The sequence below is a fragment of the Danio rerio genome, chromosome 6 (genome assembly GCF_052040795.2).
Source record: "Danio rerio strain M-AB ecotype USA chromosome 6, GRCz13ab, whole genome shotgun sequence".
Classification (NCBI taxonomy): domain Eukaryota; kingdom Metazoa; phylum Chordata; class Actinopteri; order Cypriniformes; family Danionidae; genus Danio; species Danio rerio.
Window position 1 is genome coordinate 1,772,807 of NC_141026.1, and position 14,813 is coordinate 1,787,619.

Below are 14,813 nucleotides of genomic sequence, written 5' to 3' on the forward strand. Positions count from 1 at the left end.
CATTATTACCAAATTATTTTATTGCAAACAAACCTATACACAGACAAGGAAATGTCCAAAGTGTGAGTGTCATGCGAAGGCGGAGAGCGCCCACTGTTTGACGTCAGTGGGGCATTGTGGGTACCTCTGCAGCGCCTCCATCACCTGCCCGTGCTCCAGCATCAGCCGCATCAGCTGATACTCGCGCTGGACTTTACAGACTCCAGAGTCCACCGGACGAACCAACTCCAGCTGCAGCAGGTGCTCGAACGCCTGAACACACACACCATATATATTACTGACTACATTATATAGAGCACACACTATATATGAAAACATCATTTGCAAAATATCTGAAAAGAGAAAAAAAATAATAACACAGAATGGCTAATAATTTAGACTGTATATATGCACACTGTATATAAACACATTTGTGCAAACGCCATATATATTTATATAAAAACATTCCAGAAGGTACATTTTAAGCATTACCTATTAATTTTGCTTAAACTTGAATAATAGACAACATATGTGTAATTCACTGAACACACTGAATTGCAAAATGCTTAAAGGGACATTCACTCAAAACTAAACATTCTGTCATCATTCACTCTCATTAATCACACACCTGCTTGTGCAAGAAGATATTTTGAGAAATGCTGCAAACCTGTAACCACTGACATCCAAGTGTTTGTTTCTCCTACTATGGAAGTCATAATACTTAGGGTTTTCTAACATTTTTCAAACTATCTTCTTTTGTGTTTAACAGTAAAACAAAACTCATTAGGGTTTGGAAACACTTGAGGGCGAGTAAATAAAGAATGAACTTTTATTTTTGGGTGAACTGTCCCTTTAAATGTGATGAGGAACATTTGATTGTTACTAATTGTTGCTTAAACAGCTGATATTTTTTCTAAATATTATATCTTGTGTTCAACAGAAGAACGAAACTCAAACAGATTAGTGAAAGGATGAATCAAGAATGAATAAGTGATAAAATAATCAGTCTTGGGGGAACTGTCCCTTTAACCAAACAAACCGCTGTAATATCTCTGTTTCACCATTAGAGGGCAGCACAGTAGTTCTACTATTCATGCATTAAACTGACCTTCATCACCACGGGCTTCTCAAACTTATGGATGGAGTGAGATTTCCTCTGAATGAACTTCTTAAACTCTGAGGAAAATAAATATATTATAGATGAATATACTGTAAACACAGAGAAAATGCCTTATGCATATTGAGCATCAAAAAAAGGATAGTACGTGTTTTTAAGTGCATTTAAAGTAAAAAAAAAAATTAATTATTAATGCATTCTTATGGCAACAGATTATTCTTGAAATATAAATTAGGACATTAATAAAAATGTCTTCATATAATCAATAAAAAGGAGATTGTTTTTTTTCAGCCTCGAAAACTGCTTACCTAAAATATTAAAATGCTTAAAAAAACATTAAAATACTTTAAATATTTTGATATTTACAGATTTAAAAATATACAGTATTTCTGGCTTATGGACAAATGAACAGCTTGAGCCAAACAGATTAAATAATAATAATAATAATAATAATAATAAAAATGCATCCTATTCTGGCAGCGTCCTGCGCATTTCATGTCAGAATAAACTGCTCAGGAGAGGTTTTAAAGACTAAATTAAATTATTTTCTTTTTTTCAGAAGTAAAAATTTGCCAAAAACTAAAATACACTAAAATAATGTCGGAGAGGCAGCTTTTAGTTTGGGGATTTGCTACCGTTGTGGACCATCTGGAAGTTGAAGGGTTCTCCATCATAGGTGTCATTCAGATGCTTCATGGCAATAATCAAACACAGCTCCAGAATAGACAGACCTGCAAAATCAAATCAAATCAAATCAAATGCACGCATCACTGCAGATCCTGTGGTAAACGTCATGAAAACAACAAGTGAAAATCCTGATCATGAAGCTGTAGAGAAAACGCAGGTTCTTCTCACCATGGAGGACGTTTGCTTTGGAATCGGCAGAAATCAGGCGGCCGGACTCAAGAAAATCAGCTTCACACAGAGTAGAGTGAGAGACGGACACACGACTCACAGCCATAAACTACAGCACACAAACACGAGTTAAAGAAGGAGCTGAAAACACTGCAGGAATAGAGAAAAACAGATCTGGCATTTTCTGCATGGCTACTTTTAAGAATAAAAATGCTAATGGTTAACGTTTTATTTTCATTATTCGCGATTTTCTTTTTATTTTAAATAATACATTATTTAGGCGGCCAAAACATCCCTTCATAAAATGCAAAACACAATGGTTTATACTTCTGCGTGGAGTGATCAGCTTGACACAGTGCCTGCCTTGCGCATAGCCGTGCATTTATACTTCTGCACTGTTTGTCTTGCTCTGCAATAACTTATCTGAAACACTAGTTGGCAGTGAGGTGTTTATGTTCCTCTGTGTCGAGTTTCTTCGCTGGTGTTTTCTTTTTTTCTTAATGTGCAAGTAGCTAAACACAAAACAAAAGTCACCATCTGGAGCTCCTTCAGGGGACTCGACACTTGTAAACACTCACTCCATCGGGTTTGCACTCGGCCCCGCCCACACACGTCACAGCTACCAAGCCGACCAATCACAGAGCTTGTGCTGCATGTCGTTGCAACATAGTTACATTTTGAGAGGTGTGCGTCAGTGTGTTTGATGCAGAAGTAAAAATCCGCCTTAAGATTAAATAGATGAGCTGAAATCATCAACAGTTCAAAGAGAACTTATGCGCTTATCATGATGACACAATATGCTTTACTTGATATTTTTTTATAATATTGCATGTCCAAAACTGTCACTTTATACAAAACCAGTATTAAAACTAATGGCGAATATATTCAGTGAAATCCTCATGTTATAATGCAGGGGTTTTCAAACTGTGGGTCGCACAGTGAACAAAGGTGGGTCGCGCAACGTCACATAGTTGCAGCTATATTTACAATGGGGTGAATCAAAACCAGTACGGTTGACGGCAATAACTCAAAAACCTCTTACCCTAAAAATATCTAAAGTGTGTTTCCTACAAAACGACAAAGCTGGTTGTGTTTCACAGCTGTCTTTTTCTTTTTTTTCGCTCGACATAACGAGCACTGCTCCGTTTGAGCTTTCGCTATCTGCGTTTAGCCGGTAGAACTCGCACTGAGCGGAGCTCTCAGTAAGGGACCGTCAGAAAAGTGCTTTTTCTTTTTTTTGCTTCGTCCTGCGTGTTTTATTTTAAACACTACTAATTTTCTCTTAAATGAGCACAAACAGTTATTAAAGTAGTCGAATGCTTCATTATAGATCTGTGCATTCTCACATGAACATCTCTGTTATCAAACAAAACACAATGAGAGATTCACTAGCTGCTCTTCACTAAATAACTACAGTAACTTTAATCAATATGCAAATACAATTAAAAGTGCAATAAATTTTATAGCTTTATTTAATTTCTGGATAGGCCATTGATTTTAATATGCTAAACCTTTTATTTTATTGTCAATATGTTCTAATGTTTGCTATGTATTCTATCATTTAAAGCTATTTGTTATCCCATATTTTTTACATCCCAACGTTGATTGCTAATCAATAAATAGCTATAGTGCCATCTGTTAATGCTAATGTTATGGAAGGGCGTAGATGTTATGGAAAATAGTAATAGTAATGTAACTACCCCCATCATTCCTTCCTCAAGCAAATGTGTAAATGTTAGATCTATTCAGCGATAACGTTAACTGCATTGGCATATTTATCTGACGTTTTCCCAGTTTGTAGTAGTCGATCAAAAAGCGATTTAGTTTCTTTTGACTACACTAGCAGTAGAGTTTACAGCGATGTGACGGGGCTTGATCATAATCCAGGGGCTTGATCAAAGGTTGATCATATTCTCTTCTGAAAAAAAAATAAGAGGATCTTTTTCAACAAAAAATGATCAGAGTTACAGCCAGCATCCCACAAAAAGCCCTTCCAGCCTCATTTTGTGCATATCAAATCACAAAAAGCCACACACCATATATTTTTGACTGCTTTGAATGGAGAAATTTTTTTTCGATAATAATTTTTCCATAACAAAATATCATGGTGGGTCTTGAGATTGAATTACTTGCCTAGGTGGGTCCCGGAATAAAAAAGTTTGGGAAGCCCTGTTATAAAGAATTAAATAAGATGCACTATAGAAGATATTAAAGAACATGCAAGAACTCTTGCCATCAGACTTATCATCAAAACAAATACTGAATTTGAGCGTACCAGCAGCGAATACAGAGAGCGGAAATCTTTACTGGAGTTGAAGCTTCTCTTTAAAACCTCCAGAACGGATTTATCTTCACACAGTTTCTAGAAACACAGAGAACAAGAGACGGCAAACATGAGTGAGTGTCTGTGAGCAGAAGAGCAGACCTGTGTGTGCATGTTTAAGTGGTTTACAGGGACACAAGGTTGTACAATGACGTGTTTGACTTCGTTGTAGTGGTTTACGGAAAACTACTTTACCAAAATTATATCCAACTATTTTTATTAATATAAAACCTTTCCCACAAGGTTTCTGTGAGAGTTGGGTTTAGAGATTGGAGTGGGGTAGAACAAAATCAATAAATATAAGTGGTTTTTACTGTATAAAGTACATTATGCCTATGGACAATCCCTGTAAACCAGGGGTGTCCAGACTCTGTCCTGGAGGGCCAGTGTACTGCATAGTTTAGCTCCAACTTACTTTAACACGCCTGTTGGTAGGGACGGCTGACGTGAAACTGACGTTTCGACACTGTCGAGATCCCGAAACGCAAGTGTTTTGAAACACTGCACCGAAGCATGATCCGAAGCACCCAAGTCACGTGACTAAAGTGTTTCGAAACACCTGGTCAGGTGACTAAAGCGATTCAAAGCATGGATCAGCTTAAAAGAGTTTCGAGACCTGGCGAATCTTCATTTAGCTGCCAAGGTCAAAAACATTCCCATCTCATATGGCCTAGTGGACTGTACGTGTGCACGCTGATACTGTCAGGGCTGATAGTGGAAAAAATTCCTGAGCCTGAACTTTTTTTCCTTGCCCCTGAGGTGAGTAGGGGTGGGGGTACTATGTATGCAACGCACTTTTAACACATAACTTGTGGGCCCCTGGGCCCAAATATATTAACAGCCTATATGTAACCCTGATCATCATTATTGTCAAGTGGCTCTTTTTAGACACATGCCAGTAATGTCAGTGACACATGCCAGTGTCAGTGATCTTGTGACATGTGCCAGTAGGTGTCAGTATAAGCACGTTATAAGCACATTAATCTTATAAGTCTCTTTGCTTTAATATTTAAAAATCATTAGGCAAATGACACATGTTATCTTACATGCATAAATGTTATGAGTTTTCAACATGCATTTTATTATAACTTTAAGGATATTATTTAAAATACCTTAAAATAAAAATAAGTTAAATAATAAAATAAATGAATTAATTAAAAACATAGAGAAGTCCATATTGTAGGGAACAAAGGAACTGCCAGGATGCAATAATATACGGTACAACAGATAAGTGTAACCCCTCCCATACATAAGCATGCCACAATAAATTTGACTGACATGTACTGTCAAATGACTATATTACGTACGGAAGTATGACTACGAATACATAAAATAAATGCGTTTAAATTAAAACATCGTGGAGTAGCTCAGCAAATAAACTAACTTGCGACGCGATAAATTAGGTTAAAAGTCGCGTAATGATTAAATATGGTTTTGCTCGTGTTAATTAATGTCATAAGCTTCGCCGGGTGTCGATGTCACTGCAGTGACATGCAGCGCGACACTCTGAGTGGCACAGGTCACTACACATGCCACTAGCGAGTGACACATGACAGTGTAAAACCGGACCGTGCCAGTGTCATCTGTACGTCAGATGTCATGTCACTCCATGTTAAAACTGCTACTGTGAATCCGCGTTCAAGCGCACACAATAAGCTAAAACTCGCCCCAAGCACCGGCAAAAACAAATAACAATGAATGTGTCGAGGAAAGAGTAAGGACATATCTTAATTATTTATTTTTTATTTTATTTTTTTATTATTTTATTTTATTATTATTTTAATTTATTATTTACTTATTCTGAGTCAGTGTCGTAAAGATCCTGACTGACAATCTCTTGGACTCGCCTTTAGAAAGAAATTCATCTTTACGGATTACATGAAGGAGTTTTTTTGTTTTCGATTTTTATTTCGTTAAGTAATAATTTAAAGCTTTCTATAAATATATTTATTATGTCTGTGAGGCATATACATTTTGCTTCATTTTGTTAAGCGCTCCTGTTCAAAAACCAGACGACAGAAAGCGCATAATTTTGGTTTTCTTTATTTTATAAAAACGCTGTAACGTTTTTTGATGTATTACTCGTACTTTGTGAGTAAAAATGCTTTAAACTTAAATGCTTTTAACTTTAAAGTGCTCCCACTGAAAAAATGCAAGTGATTGCTCTGGCGCCTCGATGTCCTGCAAGCTTTATAATAAGCAAACTATGCGCCTAATAGCACACATTCTTTAACGTTTAAGCTACCATTGTTTTATACTTGAACTGTTTTATATCTTTTATTTTAGGCAAGTCGTGATGATCTGAGAAGGCAAACTGATCAAACAGACAATGATGGTCTTCCGCTGGGCGCTGTTCGTTAAAAAAAACTTATTTTTAACGAATAAAAAATGCTCCAAACGTTTTTCTAAATAAGCTGAATAAAAAATGAAACTAAATATAAACACTTTGCCATTAGGCTACATACAAAACTGAACTATTTCATAGCTGAAACACTATTGTTTAAGGAGAAGGGGGAAATATATTTTTGTCCCGTCTATTGCTTCACCGTTATTTCGAGAATAAACCCAGCGTAAATATGCAGATGTCATTCCCAAAACATATCAGCGTATATGTGCCGAAAACGAAAGTTTCATACAAATTCTGAATGGATTATAGCCTGGAAAGTGCAAAGCACGCTCCTCTTATTATCACTAAAAAGCGTCACTAATCTTAGTTCATAGAGATCTCACAAAGATCCGTTATAATTTATAAAGCTCTCTAATACACAATTAATCTTTTATTTACATGGCGTCTACACTCAAAGATGATTCACGAGCACACAAAATGGCACTTAATAAAAACCAATCCGGCGCTTTCAGCAGTGAGTGAATTCTGTGAATCTAGAGAAATGACAGATCAATATCCGTGAACCTGATTTTTTTTTCCCCCGCAGCCACAGTACGCCGGAAATCCGGCGTGGTGCCGGAACGCTATCACCCCTGTACTGTGCTTCGAATTACGTTTTGGGTTCGAATCCCGACTTGTACAAATACTCCGAAATCATGGTTTCATGTATTTTAATCATGTTTCTGTTTTGTGTAGCCTAAATAGGATACAGCTGCAGTTACGCCCTCAATATAGCTTCATTTTTATAACACTGTAAAACTATAATTAATAATTTTACAGTACTGTGATGGTTGGGTTTAGGGTTTGGGTAGTCATTAATAAAATACAATAAATAGAAAATGTAATGAATAATATAAATAATTCTTGATAACTTCAGGCCACAGTTTCTGATCTAGCATTAGATCCCTGTTTTAAGACCAAAACAAGACATATTTAACATAATGTTAAAACAAAACTATACAAGAGCAATGCATAACCAACAGGTATTTCCAAAACAACATCAGCCTGGAGTCCAACCCACTATCCCTGCATGGTAATCACGCACCTTAACCACTCCACTATATTACTTGAAGGCTGACGCATGCAAAGTGTGGTTTAATGGCTCAATTTGCTCAACTGTTCCTTTCTGAAGCTGTTTCAGTGCAATACATTAAAAAAATGACCACTAGGTGTCACTCTAGAGTAGTGTTTCGAAACATTTCGAAGCTTCGACACATTTGCTTCGACTGTTTCAGTGTTTAATGAAGCCTTGCTTTGCCCACCACTACCTGTTGGTAAGTTTTAATACCTAAAACTAGCCTGATTAGCTGGTTCAGGCGTGTTTAATTGAGGTTAAAACTAAAATATGCAGGACACCGGCACTCCAGGACCGAGTTTGGGCACCCCTGCTGTAAGCCATGCATTCAAGTATGTCTGTGTGTGTTTGTGTTTGCAGGTTTAAGTGGTTTCCGGGGACACAAAGTTATGAAATTACATGTGTATGACTTCGTTGTGGTGTTTTATAGAATATTACTTTACAAAAACCATATAAAATCAGCTTACAAAATCATCCTTAAGCAGGTTTTTTTTAATGTAAATGGTGCCACAGGTTTTCTGTGAGGGATGGGGTTTATGGATCGGGTCGGGGTAGGATGCAATAAATAAATGAATATAAGTGTTTTTTACTGTATTGACCTTATTCTTCAATGTGTAGAGCTTTGCTTGTTTTTGCAATTTGTTTAGAAATCCCGACCTGTTTTCTATGGGAGAAATGACTTGTAATAATAAACGGTAATAATAATAAACGGCAGCACAAACGAGCCATTTTTAACGTCTAAAAATCAAATGGAAGTGAATGAGAGCAAAAGTCTCAAGACAAAAGCTGGACCCGCCAGTACGTCAAGAATAAGATCATTAAAATGCATTATGCCTATGGAGAGTCCCTGTACGTCATGTATACAAGAATCTGTGTGTACCGTGACGCTCTGGTTCCACTGGCTGGAGAACCTGTGATCTGGGAAATCCTGAGGCAAACTGAGCTGCAGTCGAACCACATCCACATACTGACTGAAGGAGAGAGAACTGAAGAGATGAATCTGTCTGTGAGAGAATCGAGACTTCACCCGCTTCTCCAGCAGCTCCAGCACATCCTACAACACACAAACACACACACACACAACAATGAAGAGCATTGCATGAATAGTATTGACAAACAGACATCATTGCATTATTAAAGATGTCTGCTGGCTGTTTTGTATGAAGCCGCACCAGTCTGCAGGTGAGTCCGACCACAGCCACAGGCGTCTGCGCAGACTGAGAAACGTCCAGCAGATTGTAGAGCAGCGTCTGGTTCTTATGATGAGCGAACAGATCAAACTCATCCAGCAAGAAGAGCACAGGACGACTACTGCTCTTATCACCTGACAACACAGCACAATAAAGCCTTCTTTTAGAATCAAATAAATGACTGCAAGCAGCAGGTGAACGATGCTTGAACGATTAGAAAAAACTCAAAAGATATTTTGGTCCGACTATACATTAAGTGGCTTAACTAATATGTACTGACACTGAGATTAATCATTCATTACAGTGTACTTATTGTGTAAACACATGCTTTTACACTGTATTTATGAATAATTAAATACATGCATGTAATAATTACTACTGTAATTAATTTCTGCAATTACATCTTTAAACTGTTCACCATCTCTTATACTCTAACCCACCCTTAAGCCTACACATACCACCAAACTTGTGCAAGTACATTGTATTAATATTTTGATGCAAGTGCATACTAGTTAAGGCCACTTAATATTAAATAGGATACATTTGTTTATTTAAAAAAATAATTGATATAACTCCAGTTTTATTGCATAAATATAATGAAAATATTCCAGATAATTGCTTGAGATGTAGGGACCAAAAAGGAACGTTGTATCACTGTATATGGGAATGTAAAGGAATACAGAACTTTTGGAAATGTATGAAAGAAATTATAGAAAATATTCTTGAGGTTTCTATACCAATGTCTCCTTTACTTTTTTTTATTTCATTTATATCCCAAGGAGATCAAGTTAAAAAAGATGAAGCAAATGTTTTTGAATATATGTATTCTACAAGCGAAACGGCTTATTTCTTTAAATTGGAAAAGTACATGTGCACCAACTATAGGCTGTTGGCTGAAAGAGATGGTGACAAACATGAAAATGGAAAAAATAACTTATATGAAAAGAAATAGATATATAATTTTTGATAGAGTTTGGGGACCTTTTACGCTGTTTTTAGAAGGTGGTGGATTTGGAAATGTTTTACTATAAGATTAGTAATAGAGGTGATATTGTTTTTTGATGTAAAATACTGAGAAGCCTTTTGTTTTGTTTTTGGTTTGTTTGTTCATTTGTTTGTTTGTTGGTTTGTGTTGGAATTGACACATGGAAATGTGTATGTACATGTTACTTAAAATATAATAAAAAGGAATTGGAAAAAATTAAAAATAAAAATAAAATTATTGAAAAAAAAATTCAAAAAAAAAAAAATGTTAAACGGTGCACAACTAAACAAGACATGTTGCATAAAGCATTAAAATAAGTACTATAAGGGTAGAACCAAAAATGCTTTTTTAAATGTTTGTTTGTTTGTTTGTTTGTTTGTTTGTTTGTTTGTTTGTTTGTTTGTTGTTTTAAGGCCACATCAGCAACTAATAGATGATTCATGGAGATTTAAGAGCAATATATAAAATGAAAGATATTATAAAAATAAATAAATAAATAAATAAATACGTGTAAAATTTTACATTAAATACATTAGATAGGAGTTTTTGGTTTGATATATGATAAATAACTTAATATTGTCAAAACTTAAAAAGTAACTAAATATATAGGATTTTTTTTAATGACAAATAGTAGAACCAAAACTTAAGCTTGTTTATTTATTGACACATTAGCAACATTTCATGGCAAAAAAAGGCAAGATCATTAAAGATAAAAAATATATTACAAAATAACTTCATAATCCAATGAGATTACACTTTTTTTTTAAAACAATTTTACATTAAAAACATTAGATGTTTTTTCAGTTTGATATATGATAAATAAATTAAAATTCTTAAAACTTAAAAAGTAAATAGATATATAGAAAATGGAAAAAAAGGACAAAAATGAACTACAAACTACGACTAGTTATTAATTACTAATGAAATAAATGAAAATGTGTGAAAATTAAATAAATTCAAAATATAGTAAAGTATTATAAATTAAGTAAATAAAGTATTATTATAAATCATATATAATAATACAGGTAACATAAAAATAACTGAATCTTCACCTTTCTTAAGAGCCTCCAAAAGAAAAGCCAGATTCTCAGCAAAACTGCCCTAAAACACAAGTAAAAACCAACAACACAAATACATTAAAGGTTCGTTCACCCAAAAACTTAATTCTGTCATCATTTACACACTTTTTACACGTTTCAAACCTTTAAGAGTTTCTTTCTTCTGGCTGAACACAAAAGAAGATATTTGGAAAAATGTTGGAAAACTGGTAACCACTGATGTCTCTTGTATTTGTTTTTAATACAGTCAATGGTTTTCAACATTCTTCTAAATATCTTCTTTTGTGTTCAACAGAAGAAAAAATCCACAAAGGTCTGGAACCACTTGAGGGAGAGTAAACTTTCCTTTTTGGGTAAACTATCCCTTTAAATAGAGCATCAAAAAGGACTTCACTAATAACATCAGAAACTCACAAACACTTTGTCTCCTACGACGTTCTCCAGATGCAGCTGTCGAGTGATTTCTTTCAGAGCAATTTTATCATCCGTCTGCAGAAGACCTGCATTCAGAAAGCCAGACTGTTGCAATGCTGAACTGCAAACTTCACTAGCTGAGTTTCCTTCCACTTATTTTATGTGCATTTTGAAATTTTGCACTAAAAAAAAGGCTTAATGGAAACACCAAGATGTGCATAAATGTTGAAAACGTGCATAAATATCGTATCCAAACAAATGAGTAGGAAAAACTTTGATCTGATAAGAACAAATGTGCATAAACTAAGATGTAAATGTCACATACACGCACAATAAATCATAATCTGAGCATGCTCATCTGGCCTGATGTAATACATGATCTTCAAGAGTTGTAGATCACGGTTGTCCATGACTTTAGGTTGTAAAACAAACACTATGTTTCCATCTACACATTTTTATGCATATTTTGGAATATCACTTACAGCCTAATGGAAACGGCAAGATGAGCAAACATTTTGTAAATGCGCATAAAACACCAGTGAGTGTGTATAAACTACAATAGAAACACATTTAGTGAATAAACTGCACGCGCTTGATCAGTCTGCGTGCTGTGATGTAATTTTTGACAGATAATGATCAGATATAAATGTGTTTGAGGGTCTTTGCATCATTAATGTTGGTTTGCAGCTTTCCATGTTTCTAGCTTCACATTGTTGCAGATCTGAAATGTTGTTTTGCTAAATGTTAAAGGCCTCAGCCCTCCGTCAGTCCGTCATCACAGAGCTTCAGTATTCTTCTTCTAGTATTATTCCCTCCAAGAACTGTCTTGAGCATCTGTCTGCGCTCCCATCTCACGCCTCCATTAGCCACCCAGTTCATTGAGTTAGTCTTCATCTTCTGAGAAGCAACTCATTTTTTAGAGGAGAACAAACACCACACTGGCGAATCCCAACATATGGACTTATCACACAACACATAGACAACATCTCTACCTCGAAGGTGTCAGTATGGTTAAAAACACTGTAGTATTTACTATGAATTACTATGGTATTTTCATGTGGGTGTCTGAACACTGAAAATAGATCTGCTAGCAGATATATCGCAGCCTATTTTACTCTTTACCTTGCACTTTACTGTTAACGTTAAATATTTATTATTTTGGATATGCATTTTCATATTCTGATTCCAATGTTGATTTATTAAACTGTTAAAAATGACTTTAATGGAATGAAATATTCTTAAGTATGAAATATGATGTGTTCTTTAAGAGAGTGTACTGTACTTGCATTGTGATGATATTATATTGTCATTCTGGCATTATAAAATAAGTGACATAAAATGGTGTTAAAATGCCAATATTACTGTTTAATCGCAATATTTTTGGTGCAATATACAGTTTTTTTTCTTTTTTAAATATTTCCCAAATGATGTTTAACAGATTCAGGAAATTTTCACAGTATGTCTGATAATATTTTTTCTTCTGGAGAAAGTCTCATTTGTTTTAATTTGTGTAGAATAAGTGCAGCTTTCAATTTTTTAAACACCGTTTTAAGGTCAATATTATTAGCTATAATATTTTCTGAGAGTCTACAGAACAAACCATCGTTATACAATGACTTACCTAATTACCCTAACCAGCCTAGTTACCCTAATTACCCTAGTGAAGCCTTTAAATGTCACTTTAAGCTGTATAGAAGTGTCTTGAAGAATATCTAGTCTAATATTATTTACTGTCATCATGACAACGATAGAAAAACAGTTATTAAAAATGAACTATTAAAACTATTATATTTAGAATTTTTGTGTTTATATTTATGTGTTGAAAAAATCTGTACTCCATTAAACAGATAAATAAACAAGGTGGTGAATAATGCAGGGGGCTAATAATTCTATCGTGCAACAAACAATAGATATCGTGACTGGCCTAATTCCAGTTTTGCGCATAAATCTAATGCACATCTTTGAATGGAAACACAGCTCATGTTTAATACAGAGTATAACACATTAAGATGATGTGCAGGATCTCACCGTTCAGCTCCACCAGCAGAACATTCTTCTGCACCTCCTTCAGACTCATGAGCTCTCGGAGAACACAACCCAACAACTGCACAACAAACAACACACACATTAGCAAACATCACAACACAAAGGCCACATAGAAACGCTCAGCTTATCTGGATTTAAAGAATGAATAAATACATTGCTTTATTCTGTAACTGCTGACAACATTTCTTCAAAATTTAAAGTAAAACTGTTGTCTTTTAGATCATTTTGTGCAAAAAAAAATTAATTAAAAAATCACATAAATGTGCTTTTTCACACAACACACTGCCACATATTGAACAGAAGAATGCAAAAAGTACAAAGAAGAAATACAAAAATTACATGCATTATATATATATATATATATATATATATATATATATATATATATATATATATATATATATATATATATATATATATATATATTTATTTATTTTATATATATATATATATATATATATATATATATATATATATATATATATATTTATATTTATATATTTATTTTATATATATATATATATATTTATTTATATATATATATATATATATATATATATATATATATATATATATATATATAAATATATATATATATATATATATATATATATATATATATAAATAAATATATATATATATATATATATATATATATTTATTTTATATATAAATATATATATATATATATATATATATATATATATATATATATATTTATATATATATATATATATATATATATATATATATATATATATATATATATATATATATATATATATAAATAAATATATATATATATATATATATATATATATATATAAATAAATAAATATATATATATATATATATATATATATATATATATATATATATATATATATATATATATATATATATTATTCATAAAATAAATAAATCCTATTTTTTTTAGTTTTATGTACTGCAATAAATTACTAAATAAATTATTTCATTATATTATGTCATTCTTTAACAGTAACAGGTAACAGTTTCAGACAAGACAAATGAATGTTGCAGCATAAACCTTCTTAATACATTTCTTTTTTTATGTTTTATGTAAAAGATATTTAATAAGACATGAGAGTGAGTAAATGATGATATCTGCATTTGATTTTTATTTTTTGATTTCTTTTATCAGCCGTCTGTAAATCATACCATAGTTTTACCAGATCCTCGAGGACCGACGATGAGAACCGAGTTACTTTCTCCATGAACAGCAGTTCGTCTCAGCAGCTCCAGCAGGTGCCTGAACACACACACACACACACACACACACACACACACACACACACACACACACACACACACACACACACACACACACTGGTTAAGTACACATATACGAACACAAAAAAACACAG

General features: G+C 33.6%; 2 protein-coding genes across 2 annotated transcripts in view; both read right to left on the bottom strand.

Annotated features, from left to right (window-relative positions):
* The window catches only part of orc4 (origin recognition complex, subunit 4), a gene marked incomplete at its 5' end in the record, with an annotated part of 15,459 nt that continues 646 nt past the window's right edge, over positions 1–14,813 (bottom strand). The window contains 11 exon segments of the mRNA NM_213183.1: positions 1–252; positions 1,088–1,155; positions 1,732–1,827; positions 1,952–2,060; positions 4,227–4,313; positions 8,616–8,789; positions 8,908–9,059; positions 10,963–11,011; positions 11,383–11,468; positions 13,411–13,486; positions 14,608–14,698. Coding sequence (NP_998348.1) covers positions 70–252; positions 1,088–1,155; positions 1,732–1,827; positions 1,952–2,060; positions 4,227–4,313; positions 8,616–8,789; positions 8,908–9,059; positions 10,963–11,011; positions 11,383–11,468; positions 13,411–13,486; positions 14,608–14,698 — 1,171 coding nt within the window. The 3' untranslated portion in view covers positions 1–69.
* The window catches only part of zgc:113442, a 15,863-nt gene continuing 14,017 nt past the window's right edge, over positions 12,968–14,813 (bottom strand). The window contains 1 exon segment of the mRNA NM_001013280.2: positions 12,968–13,127. The gene's annotated coding sequence lies outside the window, so the exon portion shown is untranslated.